Below are 14,150 nucleotides of genomic sequence, written 5' to 3'. Positions count from 1 at the left end.
TAAATATAAATAATAGAAGGAAACATTCCACGTGGGAAAAATTATATATAAAAACAAAGATGAGGTGACTTACCGAACGAAAGCGCTGGCAGGTCGATAGACACACAAACAAACACAAACATACACACAAAATTCAAGCTTTCGCAACGAACTGTTGCCTCATCAGGAAAGAGGGAAGGAGAGGGGAAGACGAAAGGAAGTGGGTTTTAAGGGAGAGGGTAAGGAATCATTCCAATCCCGGGAGCGGAAAGACTTACATTAGGGGGAAAAAAGGACAGGTATACACTCGCACACACGCACATATTTAAATATGTCTGCTTGTGTCTGTATGTGTGGATGGATATGTGCGTGTGTGCGAGTGTATACCTGTCCTTTTTTCCCCCTAAGGTAAGTCTTTCCGCTCCCGGGATTGGAATGACTCCTTACCCTCTCCCTTAAAACCCACTTCCTTTCGTCTTCCCCTCTCCTTCCCTCTTTCCTGATGAGGCAACAGTTTGTTGCGAAAGCTTGAATTTTGTGTGTATGTTTGTGTGTCTATCGACCTGCCAGCGCTTTCGTTCGGTAAGTCACCTCATCTTTGTTTATATATATATATATATATATATATATATATATATATATATATATATATATATATATATATATATAAGTCTTAGGTTAGCTATTTTAATAATAATAATACTGATAAAATTCAAATGTGTAATGAGATTCGAACTCTTAGGCATCGATATGGAGTGTACACTATCTTTCAACACTGTTGAGAGAGTATTTGGTTTCTTGACTATGCGCTCACGGTTTTAAGTCTACATGTGTGTTTGTATTTGAGTGTGTCTTTTCCTGGAGGTATATGGACCATGGACCCTAACAGATGTTGCTGAGATGCTGCCTGTATTCACAGATTGCATATGCCAATTCATTTTACAGACTTGACAAATGATGTTCCCAGTGCAATTTAGTATTACGAGGTTAATTTTTTCTCTCCCCCCCTTTTGCACCTTTACCACTTTGATAAGATTTTTTAGAATAATTCTGATAATGGAGCCTTACTCCTCCGAAACATGCCAGTATTAGCACTTTTGATTTTGTGAATGGTGGTTGAGCCTACATTTTAACATTAATTTACCTTTAATCATCCTTTAAAACAATGTTATGCTCTTTTTGTAACAGTGGATTCGCTATCACATTAAACAACCTCTGGTAGCTTATTTCCTGTAGCAGCTTGCCCCCCCCCCCCCCTTCCCCCTTTAAATTGCACTGACTGCAAAAACACTACTACAGATAAATAACGGGTAGACTATCTATGCACTTACAAAGAATGATGTCCATGTAAGCTAAATCAAAGAATCTTCTGAACACCAAAACTCTTTAGTAGTTTTTTTTTTAAGAATTTCTGAATTCTGTTTTTTAATGACTTGGCGAATAAACTGCAAGGAAAATATAATTTTTACTAATTGGGAATCATAGTTTCAGTGTCAAAAATGCATTACATCCAGTTCATATCGTAAATGAGGTTTCATACGAGTGTATTTACTTAAAAGACATTACAAATTATGCTTTGATTTGTTATATAACTTATGTCACATAACACTCCGTTATCCAATATTCGGAAACACTGCACAATGTTCTTGTTGAGACATGGATACGAAACAGGACCAGGCCTACACAGATCTGTCGCCATGTAAATATGCTGGAGATGTAGATGCTCATGGTTGGGCTGCACAAATTGTACCAGGCCTTTCTTTGTATGCTCAGTATCCCATGCGCGTAACACCAGCCAATCTGAAGATGCCTGAATCAGGCAACATTCATCATTATTAAATAAATAATAATTACAACCCTGCAACCAAAACTGTTTGTTTCTTCATCATATATTAAGAGTTGCTGTACCATCCCTGCTATGAGTTGGAAAAAGTTTGATAATTCTATTGGTCAAAGTCAAGAATTCAAATTCAACCAAGCGAAATTGATTAAATACTGCTTGCAGATTCCAAGTCACCCATTTTGTGAATGTGTAGCCCATGAAGTGTGGTAAAGTACAATAATGTCTATGACTCTCCTTTGCATTAGTACCCTAGTAGATACCAATTTCCTTGTACTGACATCCAGTGTTGATTAAGTTATACCAAAAACTGTTCAACTGCTAACAGCTGTAGCTGCTAAGCATATTGATTTGGTTTTTCATTGCCTAACACTACCATAAACTGCAAATAACTATGAAGTTGCCAAATAGCAATACTCTTTGAAGATAAAGAAAATATTAAGACTGTACAAATAAGTGAAAAGAAGGCTTATTTGCTCCAACACTCAATCAATATATTGTGCAACGTTACACCTTTTGCACATTTCTCTTGTTAAGATTAAAGTCTGCGACAACTGTATTGGTACTGGAGCAACTTAATAATTTCAGGCCACTATCTCCTGCCACATACTAGAATCAACTACATTTATAGTAATGTTTATCTTAAGTAAATCCTGTAAACTGGAAATAAAATGCAAATGGTGTGGGGTATAAGGAGCTGAATCTTAAAATGAAGTTTTCAAATAACGTAATTGCATTTAATTCTTACTCTGAGGCTGGCCTGTCGACGGGCTGTCAGAATCTGACTCCTTTGCAACTACCTTTTTCTTCTTTGGTTTAGCTGCTTTCTTTTTTGCCTCTACCTCAAATTCACTGTCGGTGTCACTGACGTCAATAGTTTTTTCGGCACTGTAAAACACATCACATCATTATTAGTAGCAGATCTTTGAAAATATGCAAAATAGTCCTGACTTCTAAAAACTTAATTAGAAAAATATCATGAGCTTACACCAGCACAAACTATTGGTGTATTTTCAGTTATTTAATATTCAGTTTAATACAGTGTTAAATAACCAAAACTTCAGCAACTGTTTGTGTTGATGTAAGCTCATGAACATATTCTTATTCAGAGTTTTTAACACTCCTTATAATCCAATGATGATCCCTGCTCCACTCCTAAGATTTTAATCTGTCACTTATCACTTCTTTCACCTCTGGCAATGCATGTTAATGTGAAAAGTGCGAAGTTGCACTGTGGTTTGGGGTCCATGATAAAAGTCCCCCTATAGCTGACTGGACAAGTCAATTCAAAGATTTCACAAAAGTAGTGGTATATCACCTCCAACAGGACCATGCCTGGTAAAGCAGTATGGTGTTCAAATCAACCTTAGGGTTGATGACAGACTACTTTCATAATCCAGTGTCACAGAATAGCTCAATCTTTCAAATACAATCAACTCACGTAAATGTGTCATCAGCAGTGTTTAGTTCTGGATCCACTTGCGGGACAGCTTCGCTCTCTTGCACTAGTTTATTGTCATGTAACTCCAGTTCCTCCTCACTTTCTTCTTCTTCACTGTCACTGTACGTGAACTTCACCTTCGCAGCTGAAGGAAAGAAAGCACATTATACATATTACAATGTAACAATGAAGATGAGAATGGCATTGTCAACAAGGTAGAACACCACACTGTCACAAAAGTAAGAAATTATTTTAAACTTCCACAACATAGGGGTGTTAGATGCTGTCTGTGGAATAGTGTTTCCCATACTCTTATATGTTGTAATTGGTGGAGAGATGGTGGTAATGCAAACTTGATTAAAGGAAGTATCATCATGCCCCTTATGTGGTCAGCTCGTGACTGTGCTGTCAAAGTGTTTATCATCTTATAACAAGGACGATGGCAAGTATAGGTGTATGCGATTTTACTTCTATAATGGATTACAGTAATGCAGTCAAAAACATAGAGCATGAGATATGCAAAAGGAAATTCTCAAAACTTTGTGAGCTTATTTCAGGTTTATAGTATGTAAACAATGCTTTAAGGACAGAAAACGAGCAACTGAAGTACGAAAATGTGCAACTGAGGTCAAAGCAAAAAAATGCTTGAACTGCTGCAAGATAGGGTGATAACTCATAAGAAAGGAAGAAAGTGAACAACAAATGCAGAACATTACACACAAAATGTAACGTATGATAAGTGATAGAAAGTTTGTGAATGTTAACAGAGTTAAATGCCCTTTCTTGCAATACTAGTATACCAGCGACTGACTCAGAACCAAAGTTTGCTATGTGGAATAGTGAAACTTGGTGCTAAAATCCAAGGGAGTCATAGCAGGATGCAATCCTGAAAATGTAAAAAATTACTGATACTAATAGGTGGTAAAACATAGCCTGCAGTGAAAGTTATGATGTAATATAAATGCTGAAAGAGATGTTCTTAACACTTCACTGCTCCAAGAGATTCATTATGAATGTCCCCAAGAGACATGACTTGATCCCATAGGCCTATGTATATGAAGCCACCTTACAAACTAACTAAAAGTTAGCAGTCTTTCAAATGTTTTTAGTAAACACTTCTGCTGTAGATGTAAGCAGTTTCAGAAAAGTTTTTTACTAAGCATAGCAGGCACCCCAAACAGAAAAAAAATTAAAGTGCAGAAATAACAGACATATTCAACTCTAGAAAGCAGTACATTTCAACAGACTACCTTAGACAAATGGTCACAGGGCAGTAACTGGTCCCTGAATGCATCAACTAGAAATTCTTTGTAGACAAAACCCTGTAACTGTCTCTGGAAAGTATCATCTGGGAATCTTTCACCAGAATATTACAGACTTTTGTAATAAGCTAAATGTACTCAGTCAATGTGTAAGACAATGAAAGTGTATATCACCCCTACGTACTGTGTTTCACTAAGTATCACATCTGCTCAGGCGTGGGTAAGATTTTAAATACCCAATTACAATCTGACATTCTCCATACTGTAGAAAACAAAGAGGAGGAGTAGGTGTTGGAAGCTGTGTCAAGTGTAAAGCAACTGACTTAAACAATTTTTGTTTAGAACAACACTTTTAAGCATGTGTCATTGAAGTTTTTGCAGCTGTGTCCTTTTAAGTATAGCAATATACAGGGCATCTTTCTGGCAATCTTAACCTCTTTTTGATACAGCTGGACTCGCTTTTGGTGCATCTATTTAATTGGAAAAGAGAAGTCTTAGCTCTTCGGGATTTCATTATCAACTTTCTAACACACAGTAATGGAAAGACAAACATGGAAAAATTGACATAACCTACATCCTCACCAGAATAACTTCTAATTCAAGCACCTTAATTGACAACATTTTTGTAGAGCAAGGGAAATAGGGCAGCAGCATCACCATCATTAGTAAAATAATGTACATGCTGCCAGATCATGATGGTGAGCTACTTACTATTGATAATATGAATATTTGACAGAATAAAACTGGGCTCCAATGAAAGATAACAAGATCCATAAATGATGCAACAATTAAGGGCTTTTTACTTATGCCTCCAATATGTAAACTGCAGTCACATTTATTCTGAAATGGATGTCTATTCCAAATATAATATGTTTAGTAATAAAACTGCACCAACATGTGAAGTTTTCTTTTCTGACAATGGTTACAAGAATCGACACAAAAAATGTGGTTCACAAAGGGAACAAGAATATCTTGCAAACAAAAATGAGAATTAAAGATCACAACAACCAAATTTAAGAAATCCTATCCAAATAAATAATTATAAAAAGTACTGTAAAATATTAAGCAAAGTGGTCAAGCTATCAGCAGAAGTTTATATTGCAGCTACAAAATCAATCAATTCTATAACGAACTCTGAACAATCTTCGAGATCATCATAAGGGTGAGACAGGTATCAATTGTGCCACTAAACCTGTAGATTTTATTTTAAATATTAATTATACATGCTTTGCAAAAACCTTCAATTACCATTTCATAAGTTCTTCTGAACAAATAGACAGCAATGGCTCCTTAGAAAGTGCCATGGAAATATTGAAACACCATTTTCTCAAACCTATAAGTGCGTTATATATAACCCCCCCCCCCCCCCAAAAAATATCCAGAAATGAGGTTAAAAAGCCACTGTCTCAGTAAATAGTGAAGTATCATCAGATGCAGGTAATATTTCCAGCAAACTGCTAAAAGCCTGTTCTGATTGGTTATACAAAGTTTTAGCAAACATATTTAATGCTTTTATGTTTCAGGGTGACTTCCCAGGTGGAATGAAGCCTGTTATAGTGAAGCCACTCCACAAAGAGAGAAACACAACAGAGGTCAGCAACTACTGGCCTCCCTCTCTCTTGATCACAATCACAAAGTCCTTGAGAAAGTACTGCATTCCAGAATTGTGATGCACCTCAAAAACTCTTTGATGTTATCAGTGATAGTTTGCTTTCCGAAATGGTACGTCCACAACGGAAGCCATATTTCATTCACAAATGATGCACTGGAATCCCTATATTTAAAAAAAGAAGTCATAGGGATATTTTGTGATCTTTTTAAGACATTCAAGTGAGTGGGCCACAAAACACTACTCAACAAAGCATGCCAGTATGGCATCAGATGGACAGTGGGAAAAATTCTACTTCTAAGACAGGAAGCAAATAGTATTAGCAGACTACAATATTACTGCACCTGGGTGTGAGGGAGCTTCTGTTAGCTTATCATCAGTTTTTATGGTTATTTAGAAGTGGAAGCACTGGACCTCTTGATATTATATGTAAAGTTCACCTGAAGGCGTTGACAGTGCAATGTGTTTTCCTTAGTCATCACTCTACTTGTTTACAGTAAGGTCATTCCGTGTTTCTGATAGCGACTACAGCAGGCCAAGTGCAACAATATCAAGGCTGTGTAGTAGTTTGTGATGAAAGCAACAAAACAGGTGAGGGGCAAGTCTGACTGGGCACTTTACTTCATGAAGTTTATTAAGGATCTGTCACTGTCCTCTAGTAATAGAAGAAAAACAGAATCGAAGTCTAACTGATGGGAGACGTGAGAGTGTGTGTGCCTATCCATCATATCATCAAAGGGATCTGATGTGACAAACACAAGATAAAGCAAAAAACAACAAGAAACAAAATAGGTACTATAATGGCATCTCATTAGCAGGAAAAACACCCTACCAAAATATAACTAATTTGATAATGATTTCTTTGGTGAAAATGCAGAATTAAGGGTACCGTATCAGGATTTGCAGCAATATGCAGTGTCTTACATCACACTTCCTGACATGCTATATCAATAACTTACAATTCAAAATGCTGCATTTCTAGAACAAGTTCAGAGTATCACACCCACAAACTCTCAAAATTATGCATCAGAATGAATTAAAACTGGTGACACTGACTAAATCCAATATGTCGGATGTGTACTCTTCTACCACCAGCCAACTGGAACGCAGGAACATCGCATGATGCAAGAGCATAGCCTCCAGCATCCAGAATACAGTACTGACATATGATGTAGAATATAAAACAAATACGCTGAAACTGCAATTTTTGTTACACTTCTAAATACAAGCAATTGTCGTTCATTTAGCATCTCTCCATTAGTGAATTGCTACTGGTAACTGATGAGGGGTTGTCAGTTCAACAAACTATCAGTATATCGTACATCTTAGCCTAATTACACTATAATACAATAAGAGGGAGTATGTAGACCTGTATCCACAGATGTTTCTTTTGTCCCAGATTTAATACTGTATTGTCCATCTTTGTTAACACACTCCTCACTTCTTTGTGGACTTCAAAACTCAACATAAAATGCTTATCTGTGTCCATTGCTTCTGATAATGTAGGAATTGCCAAAGGTTTTGGCTCATCATCATCATGATTTCTCTGCCATCTGTTACTGCACTTCAACTGTCATGGACTGACAGACGGCAATACCTTTGTCACATGCAACATATGCCTCGAAGCTAAGGTACATGGTGTTTGCTTATTGCCCCACTATTTGTTGCCCATTGTTCAGTTACAGTTTCTTCATTTCCCGGCATGATGTATTCCGTAAGTGTCCAATAAAAGCCAGTCTTTTTGAAACAGTTTGAGAGTGTGCTTTTTTGCAAGAAATTCAAGGCACTTCTTACAAAATACACAGTGTCAAAGATTATTATCTACCTCACTGTAATATGAAGAATGGCCAGCCTCTTGTATACAAGAATCTTTTCATTTCAGGCATTTTTAATACGTTGGTCAAATGGTTGAAGCTGGATTTTACAGCAGGGAAATAAAAAAAATTAAAAAACTACATTTATGTTATGTAGATACAATGAATCTTGGGAATTCACAGCACATCGGTGAGTGGTCAATAAGCAGCATGATTTTACTATTTCTAGCACCCAAACTTGCACCCCCAGGCATGCAAGAATAGTTCAAATATATGCTATCTTATCAAAAGTTGACATGTTTATACACATGGCTGTAGTACTAGTTTGAGGTTTATAATTTAAGCAGCAACCACCCTCAATTATGGTTTAAAAAATTTATTTAACTTAAACCATGACTGGGTACCAGCAGGAAAGAAAGGAAAGCTGTACGAGCCATATGAAGATGGATTTGTAACTAATCTGAAACTGGTAATAATTTGAGTTAAATAAACTTTTTAAAACCAAGATTGTGGGTGGTTGCTCTTTAAATTATAAATCTTATATGTTCAAATATAGTAGTTGTTAGCTATGCTTTTGCATTAGATGAATATCGTCAGAGAAATGTCCACACATTTTAAAAGCATCATAGACTGTTCACCTTTCCAATTATTAGTGGCACCAACTTTTCTGTTCCACTTTCAGTACAACACAAAATATTTAGCCAACCTTTACTAAATTTCTACCATGGCAAGTCTCTCTTATGATTAATAGTTTTGTCATACAGAAGGTGGAAAAAAACAAGCCCAGTCCACCTGCATTAGAAACAACATCGCAATTGTACTTTTCTATGATTGAATTAACGCTTACGCTTTCAGCCTCACTTAGAACAAATTTAAAAGTTAAATTAAGACAGTTTTTAAACCTTTGTCCAACCATTGGATACTTCGAAATTTGCGAGACCAACCTTTTGTGGGAAACATATTGCTTTAGCATGAACCACAGTACCATCAATTGAAATATTTCAAGTATAAGGTGGTTTTAGTAATAGCACATTTTCCAACTGACCATGGTGTACTCATTTTCTTTTGCTGTTACCTCCTTTCAGACGAGCTGTTTTCAATTATTTTTTTATTTGCTTGCTATTGTATTTAATACTGATGAAGGGATTTCAGTTTTTGTGCAACATCAACAGGCTTCATGCGCGAATTTTTGTCCACTTCCTGAATAGTGTTCCACTTTACTTTTTTGTTATCTATCTCACTGTCTTCCACTTAACATTTCTATCATAGCAAACAATCAGTGAGAGACACAAAGTTGCCGGCACTAAACAGTGCTGTCTCCCTGCGTGTTTCCTCAGTCCACAGACACAAATGTCTTACTCCATCCACTCCAAGAACTCTCTTTGGCAAAGTTCCAGCATTACAGTACAATACTGCCAAATTTGAATGTAGAGACGGAGAAAATATAAACAAGTCATTTTAACACATGTTTAATGGAACTGATACTTACAAAAATGAATGCAATGTGTTGGAAAATGTGATAATGAGAGACATACTAACGAGATTCCTCTGTACATTAAAAATTGGTGTGTATGTGTGTGTGTGTGTGTGTGTGTGTGTGTGTGTGTGTGTGTGTGTGTGTGTGTGTGTGAGAGAGAGAGAGAGAGAGAGAGAGAGAGAGAGAGAGAGAGAGAGAGAGAGACGGGGGGAGGGGGGGGTGGAATTTCACCTCAAAGACACTATTTACAAATTAGTTCTGGTCGATAGCAATCATCACTTGCCTGCGGATCTTCGTGCTGTTGTTCTCTGCACTGTAGGGGCAGACACGTTCTTTGGTGAGAACTCATCTTCTGAATATGCAGAAGCTTCAGAATCCTCACTGTCTGATTCCCAAGGGTCTTTCTTCTTTTTAGGTGACCCTTTGCCTTTGCCCTTGAAACTAAGTTTTGTTTGTTTTAAGTTATCTGTAAAAGACAAGCAATTATGTTTACATTATGATCACAATAAAGCACACGAAATTCTAGTGAAAATCTATATCCACACAAACCTTTGCGTTTCTCTTGGAGCTTCTTCTCAAGTACCTCTGGAGAGCAACCTACCCGGTCTTGCAGTGACCTACCATCAACTCCATTTTCAGGAGCATCATCATCTTTCTTTTTCTTTCCCTGGTGAAAATAAATTTTTAAGAAGTGAGCAATTTTTCTTCAAATATGGAAAACTATTTTCTGCAATCACACTACTAAATTATTATAATTCTATCAAACAGTACCATTAAACAGCTGCTACACTGACCTAAAACATAATAAACTTTCTGAGTGATTAGACCAAGAATTAAATGAGAAAGTGTAGCCTTGAGAATAAAACTGGCTGATGATACAAGGCGTCCCACTAGCAAGAGGCCCCGCAAACGTGTAGTAATTCTGCTGAAATTGGACCGCGTAATTTGTGACATCTGACGCGGCAACACACTACTCTGCAACATCGTTTGACACAACAGTGTGTTTCCGTGCATCGCTGTGGTTGGAGCTGTGTTTACTTACAATGTATCACTACTGTGTCAAAGAGTGTGAATTCTTGTGAAATAATATTGGATTACATGTCAGTGAATGTTTGTTGAACAGTTTGGTGACCGGTATATACCATCTATGCTGCACACAAAAGTTAGTGATCAAAATGGTAAGCAGTGGAACAGTGTTGGATCTTCATGGCAGGGGACGGTCACCATTATCAGAAGAAAAAGTGACTGACATGAAACAATGATTGTTGGCCTCTCCTGCAAAGTCTATTCGACGTTTATTTCCAGAATGTAGTGCAGCCCGTGTTACCAAGTTGCGAAGAAAGCTGGTATGTATCTGTAAAGGTTTAGAGTTGGTTCAGGAACTAAATGTCAATGACAAAGACAAATGCATTACATTTTGCCATTGGTTTCAGCAATTTATTGCTCAGGGCCAAGTTAATATTGCAGTAGACATAATTAAGTGATGGGGTTCCACTTCTATGGCTATGTGAACTCTCAGAATACAAATTTGTGGTGTAATGAGATTCCACATGCACTGGTCAAGCAACCCCTGCATTCATAAAAGCCAGCTGGTGTGGCCGAGCGGTTCTAGCCGCTTCAGTCTGGAACCAGGTGACCGCTAAGGTCGCAGGTTCAAATCCTGCCTTGAGCATAGATGTGTGTGATGTCCTTAGGTTAGTTAGGTTTAAGTAGTTTTAAGTTCTAAGGCACTGATGACCTCAGATATTAAGTCCCATAGTGCTCAGAGCCATTTGAATCATTCACAAAAGATTGGTGTGTTCTGTGCAATATCACAGTGTTGCATCACTGGAGAAATTTTCTTCGAGTCTTCAGTGACAAGTGCAGTTTACATTTAAATGTTTTGGGAATTTGTGAATCAGTTGGATGAACAAGAACTTACTCGGTTGGTACCAACAGGATGGCGCCACATGCCACACGTCTCAAGTGAATGTGGCTGAGGCCGAATCATTTTTCCTCAGCAGTGTGATTACGAAAGGACTGTGGTTCCAAGGTCATGTGATTTAACACCACCTGACTTTTTCCTCTGGTGTGACCTAAAAGGCACTGTCTATTGGAACAAACCATACAACTAGGAATATTAACGAGAGAACATCATCTGTGAAGTCTAGGCAGTGATACCAGAGGTTCTGGCAGCAACATTCGAGAATCTGCAGTGTCGTGTTCAACTGTGTTTTAAAGTAGAGCGGAGTCACTTCCAGCACTTTTTGTGATTAATGTTTATTTCCCCATGAACAAAGTACGACATGTTCATTTGATTTCCTGATTTTTATGCAAAGCCTGTAAGTGTAATTTAAGTAAACATTTATGGGGCCTCTTCCAAGAGAAACACACTGTAAGGCTGAAAAGAGCGGGTAGGGAGGTCGAGTCGATTGATAAAAATGAAATAAAATCAAGATGGCTTAAAAATTAAAAGAATTCACTACAGCCCCTCCATGTGGAAAAGAATGCAGGTATATTACCACGAAAACCATACAAAATTAGCCTGTTTCATTTTTACTACACCACATAGTATACCAAGCACCTAAAATACTCTTAAACTTGTAGCTTTTTATAAATTATTATTGGTTCCAGGCAAACTAATTTCATCAGATACAATTTTGTTATAGAATAATACTATCCATGGATTTAATTACAATATCCTTATCAATGTGTCTACACACAGCTCTATGAACAAAGGAGTTATTACATTTTAACTGTGACGTGAGTCCAGCACTGCAGTAACTACACTATTTCACTCCGTTTGTTATCAAACGAGAGTTGGTAATGACAATATTCACTCACCACAAATTTTATAACTACAGTAGAGTTCCAAATCTTCACAAATATATACTATGTCCACAAAATTAAATGACTGTATCTTGGCAAAAGCAGAAAAGCATATAACCAAATATGACATTTTGACTAAATAAATATTAATTAAGCTACACACAAATATGAGCAAAATCTTTTCATGCATACACGTTTGCCTTTGTTTTCCTTGACAGCGTCTGCCTTCTCCATCTTCCGAATACGGTCAGGATCAATCTTTGGTTCAATGCGCCTTCCATGAGGTGCAGGCATAGTATCAGGCTTTGCGTGGCCACCTCCACCAAGCTTTGCACTTCCAGCAGCTTTCTTGCCCTTGGCAGGCTTGCCAACAACACCTACTTCTGCTTCAGCCTTTTCCTTTGCCTCCACTTTATCCAGCTACAAAAAGGGAAAGAAGAAGATTTGTATATTTAACAAACAAATCTGTATGCCAATCCTAATGAAATCTCAAAATATTTATTATCTAGAAAATGAATGAGATAAATCACTCAATACCTGCTTAAAATTTTCTACAAGACAAAGTCTAAATCTTCTTCTTATTTTGTGAACCAGGCTATGATGATGTCATTGAAATGTTGTTTATCTAAACCGACCACATCAATCATAAAGAGTGCCAGAAAAAAACTGGGACCAAACAAAATCCTTTACTTTTAATGAATTCATGCACAACTCCAAGTGGCACAAATTACAATAAGAACAATGAATAGAAATACTTACAGACCCCATAATCAAATATTTTTAATTCCCATTAGTGTTTACCTGCCTGCTGCACTGAGCAGAAAGTAATTTCAGTGATCAGAGAGAGAGAGAGAGAGAGAGAGAGAGAGAGAGAGAGAGAGAGAGAGAGATCCAGGACCTCGCCACCCTAAAAATTCTTTCTTTTTTCCTTACAGCATCAAGTAATCAAAAACAGTTTAAGAAACAGATTTCTGCACCATACTTACAGCATTCCTCTCTGTATAATGTATTTAAATTTTGTTTCTACTTGATATCAAGTGTAAGTCAAACTTACCTACGGGAGAAATACTGATTCTTTAACTGGAGCCCACCCTGCTGAAGAATCTGATCCCATGACTTTTTTACTGTCATAGCTGAGGTTACTTTTACCGGAAACTTAAGATACTTGAAAGAGAAGGGCAAGTCTAGTTGTATAATAGAGATTCTTGGAATAAAGAGGGCTTAATACCTAGCATTCAACTTATCCTGCGATTTCAGTAATACAATAATTTAAGGCATAACTAAAAGTCTTATTCCATTATATAATCTGTGTGCCTTCCAAGTTCTATAGTAACATTACTGTATTCGCCAGTTTTGGATATCATTTATAGGAGGGAATTCAGCTAATTTCCATGTGTTAATACTTCAAATGAGTGATAAAGACTATCTATTCCTCTTTAAGGTCTGTATAAGTGGTCCTTAAAGACATATCAATCGCAGCTGCACTAAACGAAGTTACTATTATAGGTTCTGAAAGTGTTATTTTTGGGTGCAATGAATACTGTGTTGTACAATCAGCAGAGTGGGAATAATCGGACAAATTGTGCGAAACATTCACTATAAGTTCATATGTAAATACAAACAACAAGGAAATCTTTTTGGGTTATCGGTCGAGTCATGGTGTTGTAAATGTTTTGATTAGCTTTCTACTTGGCATATTCAGAACTGTCATGCTCATATTAGGCTTGTTCCTTCATAGCCACTGGACCAGACACACTGTTGGCAGCCCAATGGTGTGCCAATCACATGCCTCCAGAAGAGATGTCATGGCTGGTAGCAGAAAGGGTTCCCCAAGCAGGGTGGAGGGTGTATTTCACCTATTGCCTCCACTACTTCCACAGCAGAGCATTTTTGATGTATTTTTGCTAATATCATATCCTA

At 37.2% G+C, this 14,150-nt stretch overlaps 1 protein-coding gene across 3 annotated transcripts in view; it reads right to left on the bottom strand.

Moving 5' to 3' along the window:
• The window catches only part of LOC126475245 (DNA topoisomerase 2-alpha-like), a 171,160-nt gene that overhangs the window by 19,193 nt on the left and 137,817 nt on the right, over window positions 1–14,150 (bottom strand). For all 3 annotated transcript variants that reach the window (XM_050102936.1, XM_050102937.1, XM_050102935.1), the window contains 5 exons: window positions 12,423–12,650; window positions 9,972–10,089; window positions 9,706–9,888; window positions 3,261–3,405; window positions 2,568–2,707 (listed from right to left, as the gene is read on the bottom strand). In XM_050102936.1, coding sequence (XP_049958893.1) covers window positions 2,568–2,707; window positions 3,261–3,405; window positions 9,706–9,888; window positions 9,972–10,089; window positions 12,423–12,650 — 814 coding nt within the window. The remainder of the gene's footprint in view (window positions 1–2,567; window positions 2,708–3,260; window positions 3,406–9,705; window positions 9,889–9,971; window positions 10,090–12,422; window positions 12,651–14,150) is intronic.

Source organism: Schistocerca serialis, chromosome 4 (assembly GCF_023864345.2).
Source record: "Schistocerca serialis cubense isolate TAMUIC-IGC-003099 chromosome 4, iqSchSeri2.2, whole genome shotgun sequence".
Lineage (NCBI taxonomy): Eukaryota > Metazoa > Arthropoda > Insecta > Orthoptera > Acrididae > Schistocerca > Schistocerca serialis.
This window is presented reverse-complemented; position numbering and strand designations above follow the sequence as displayed.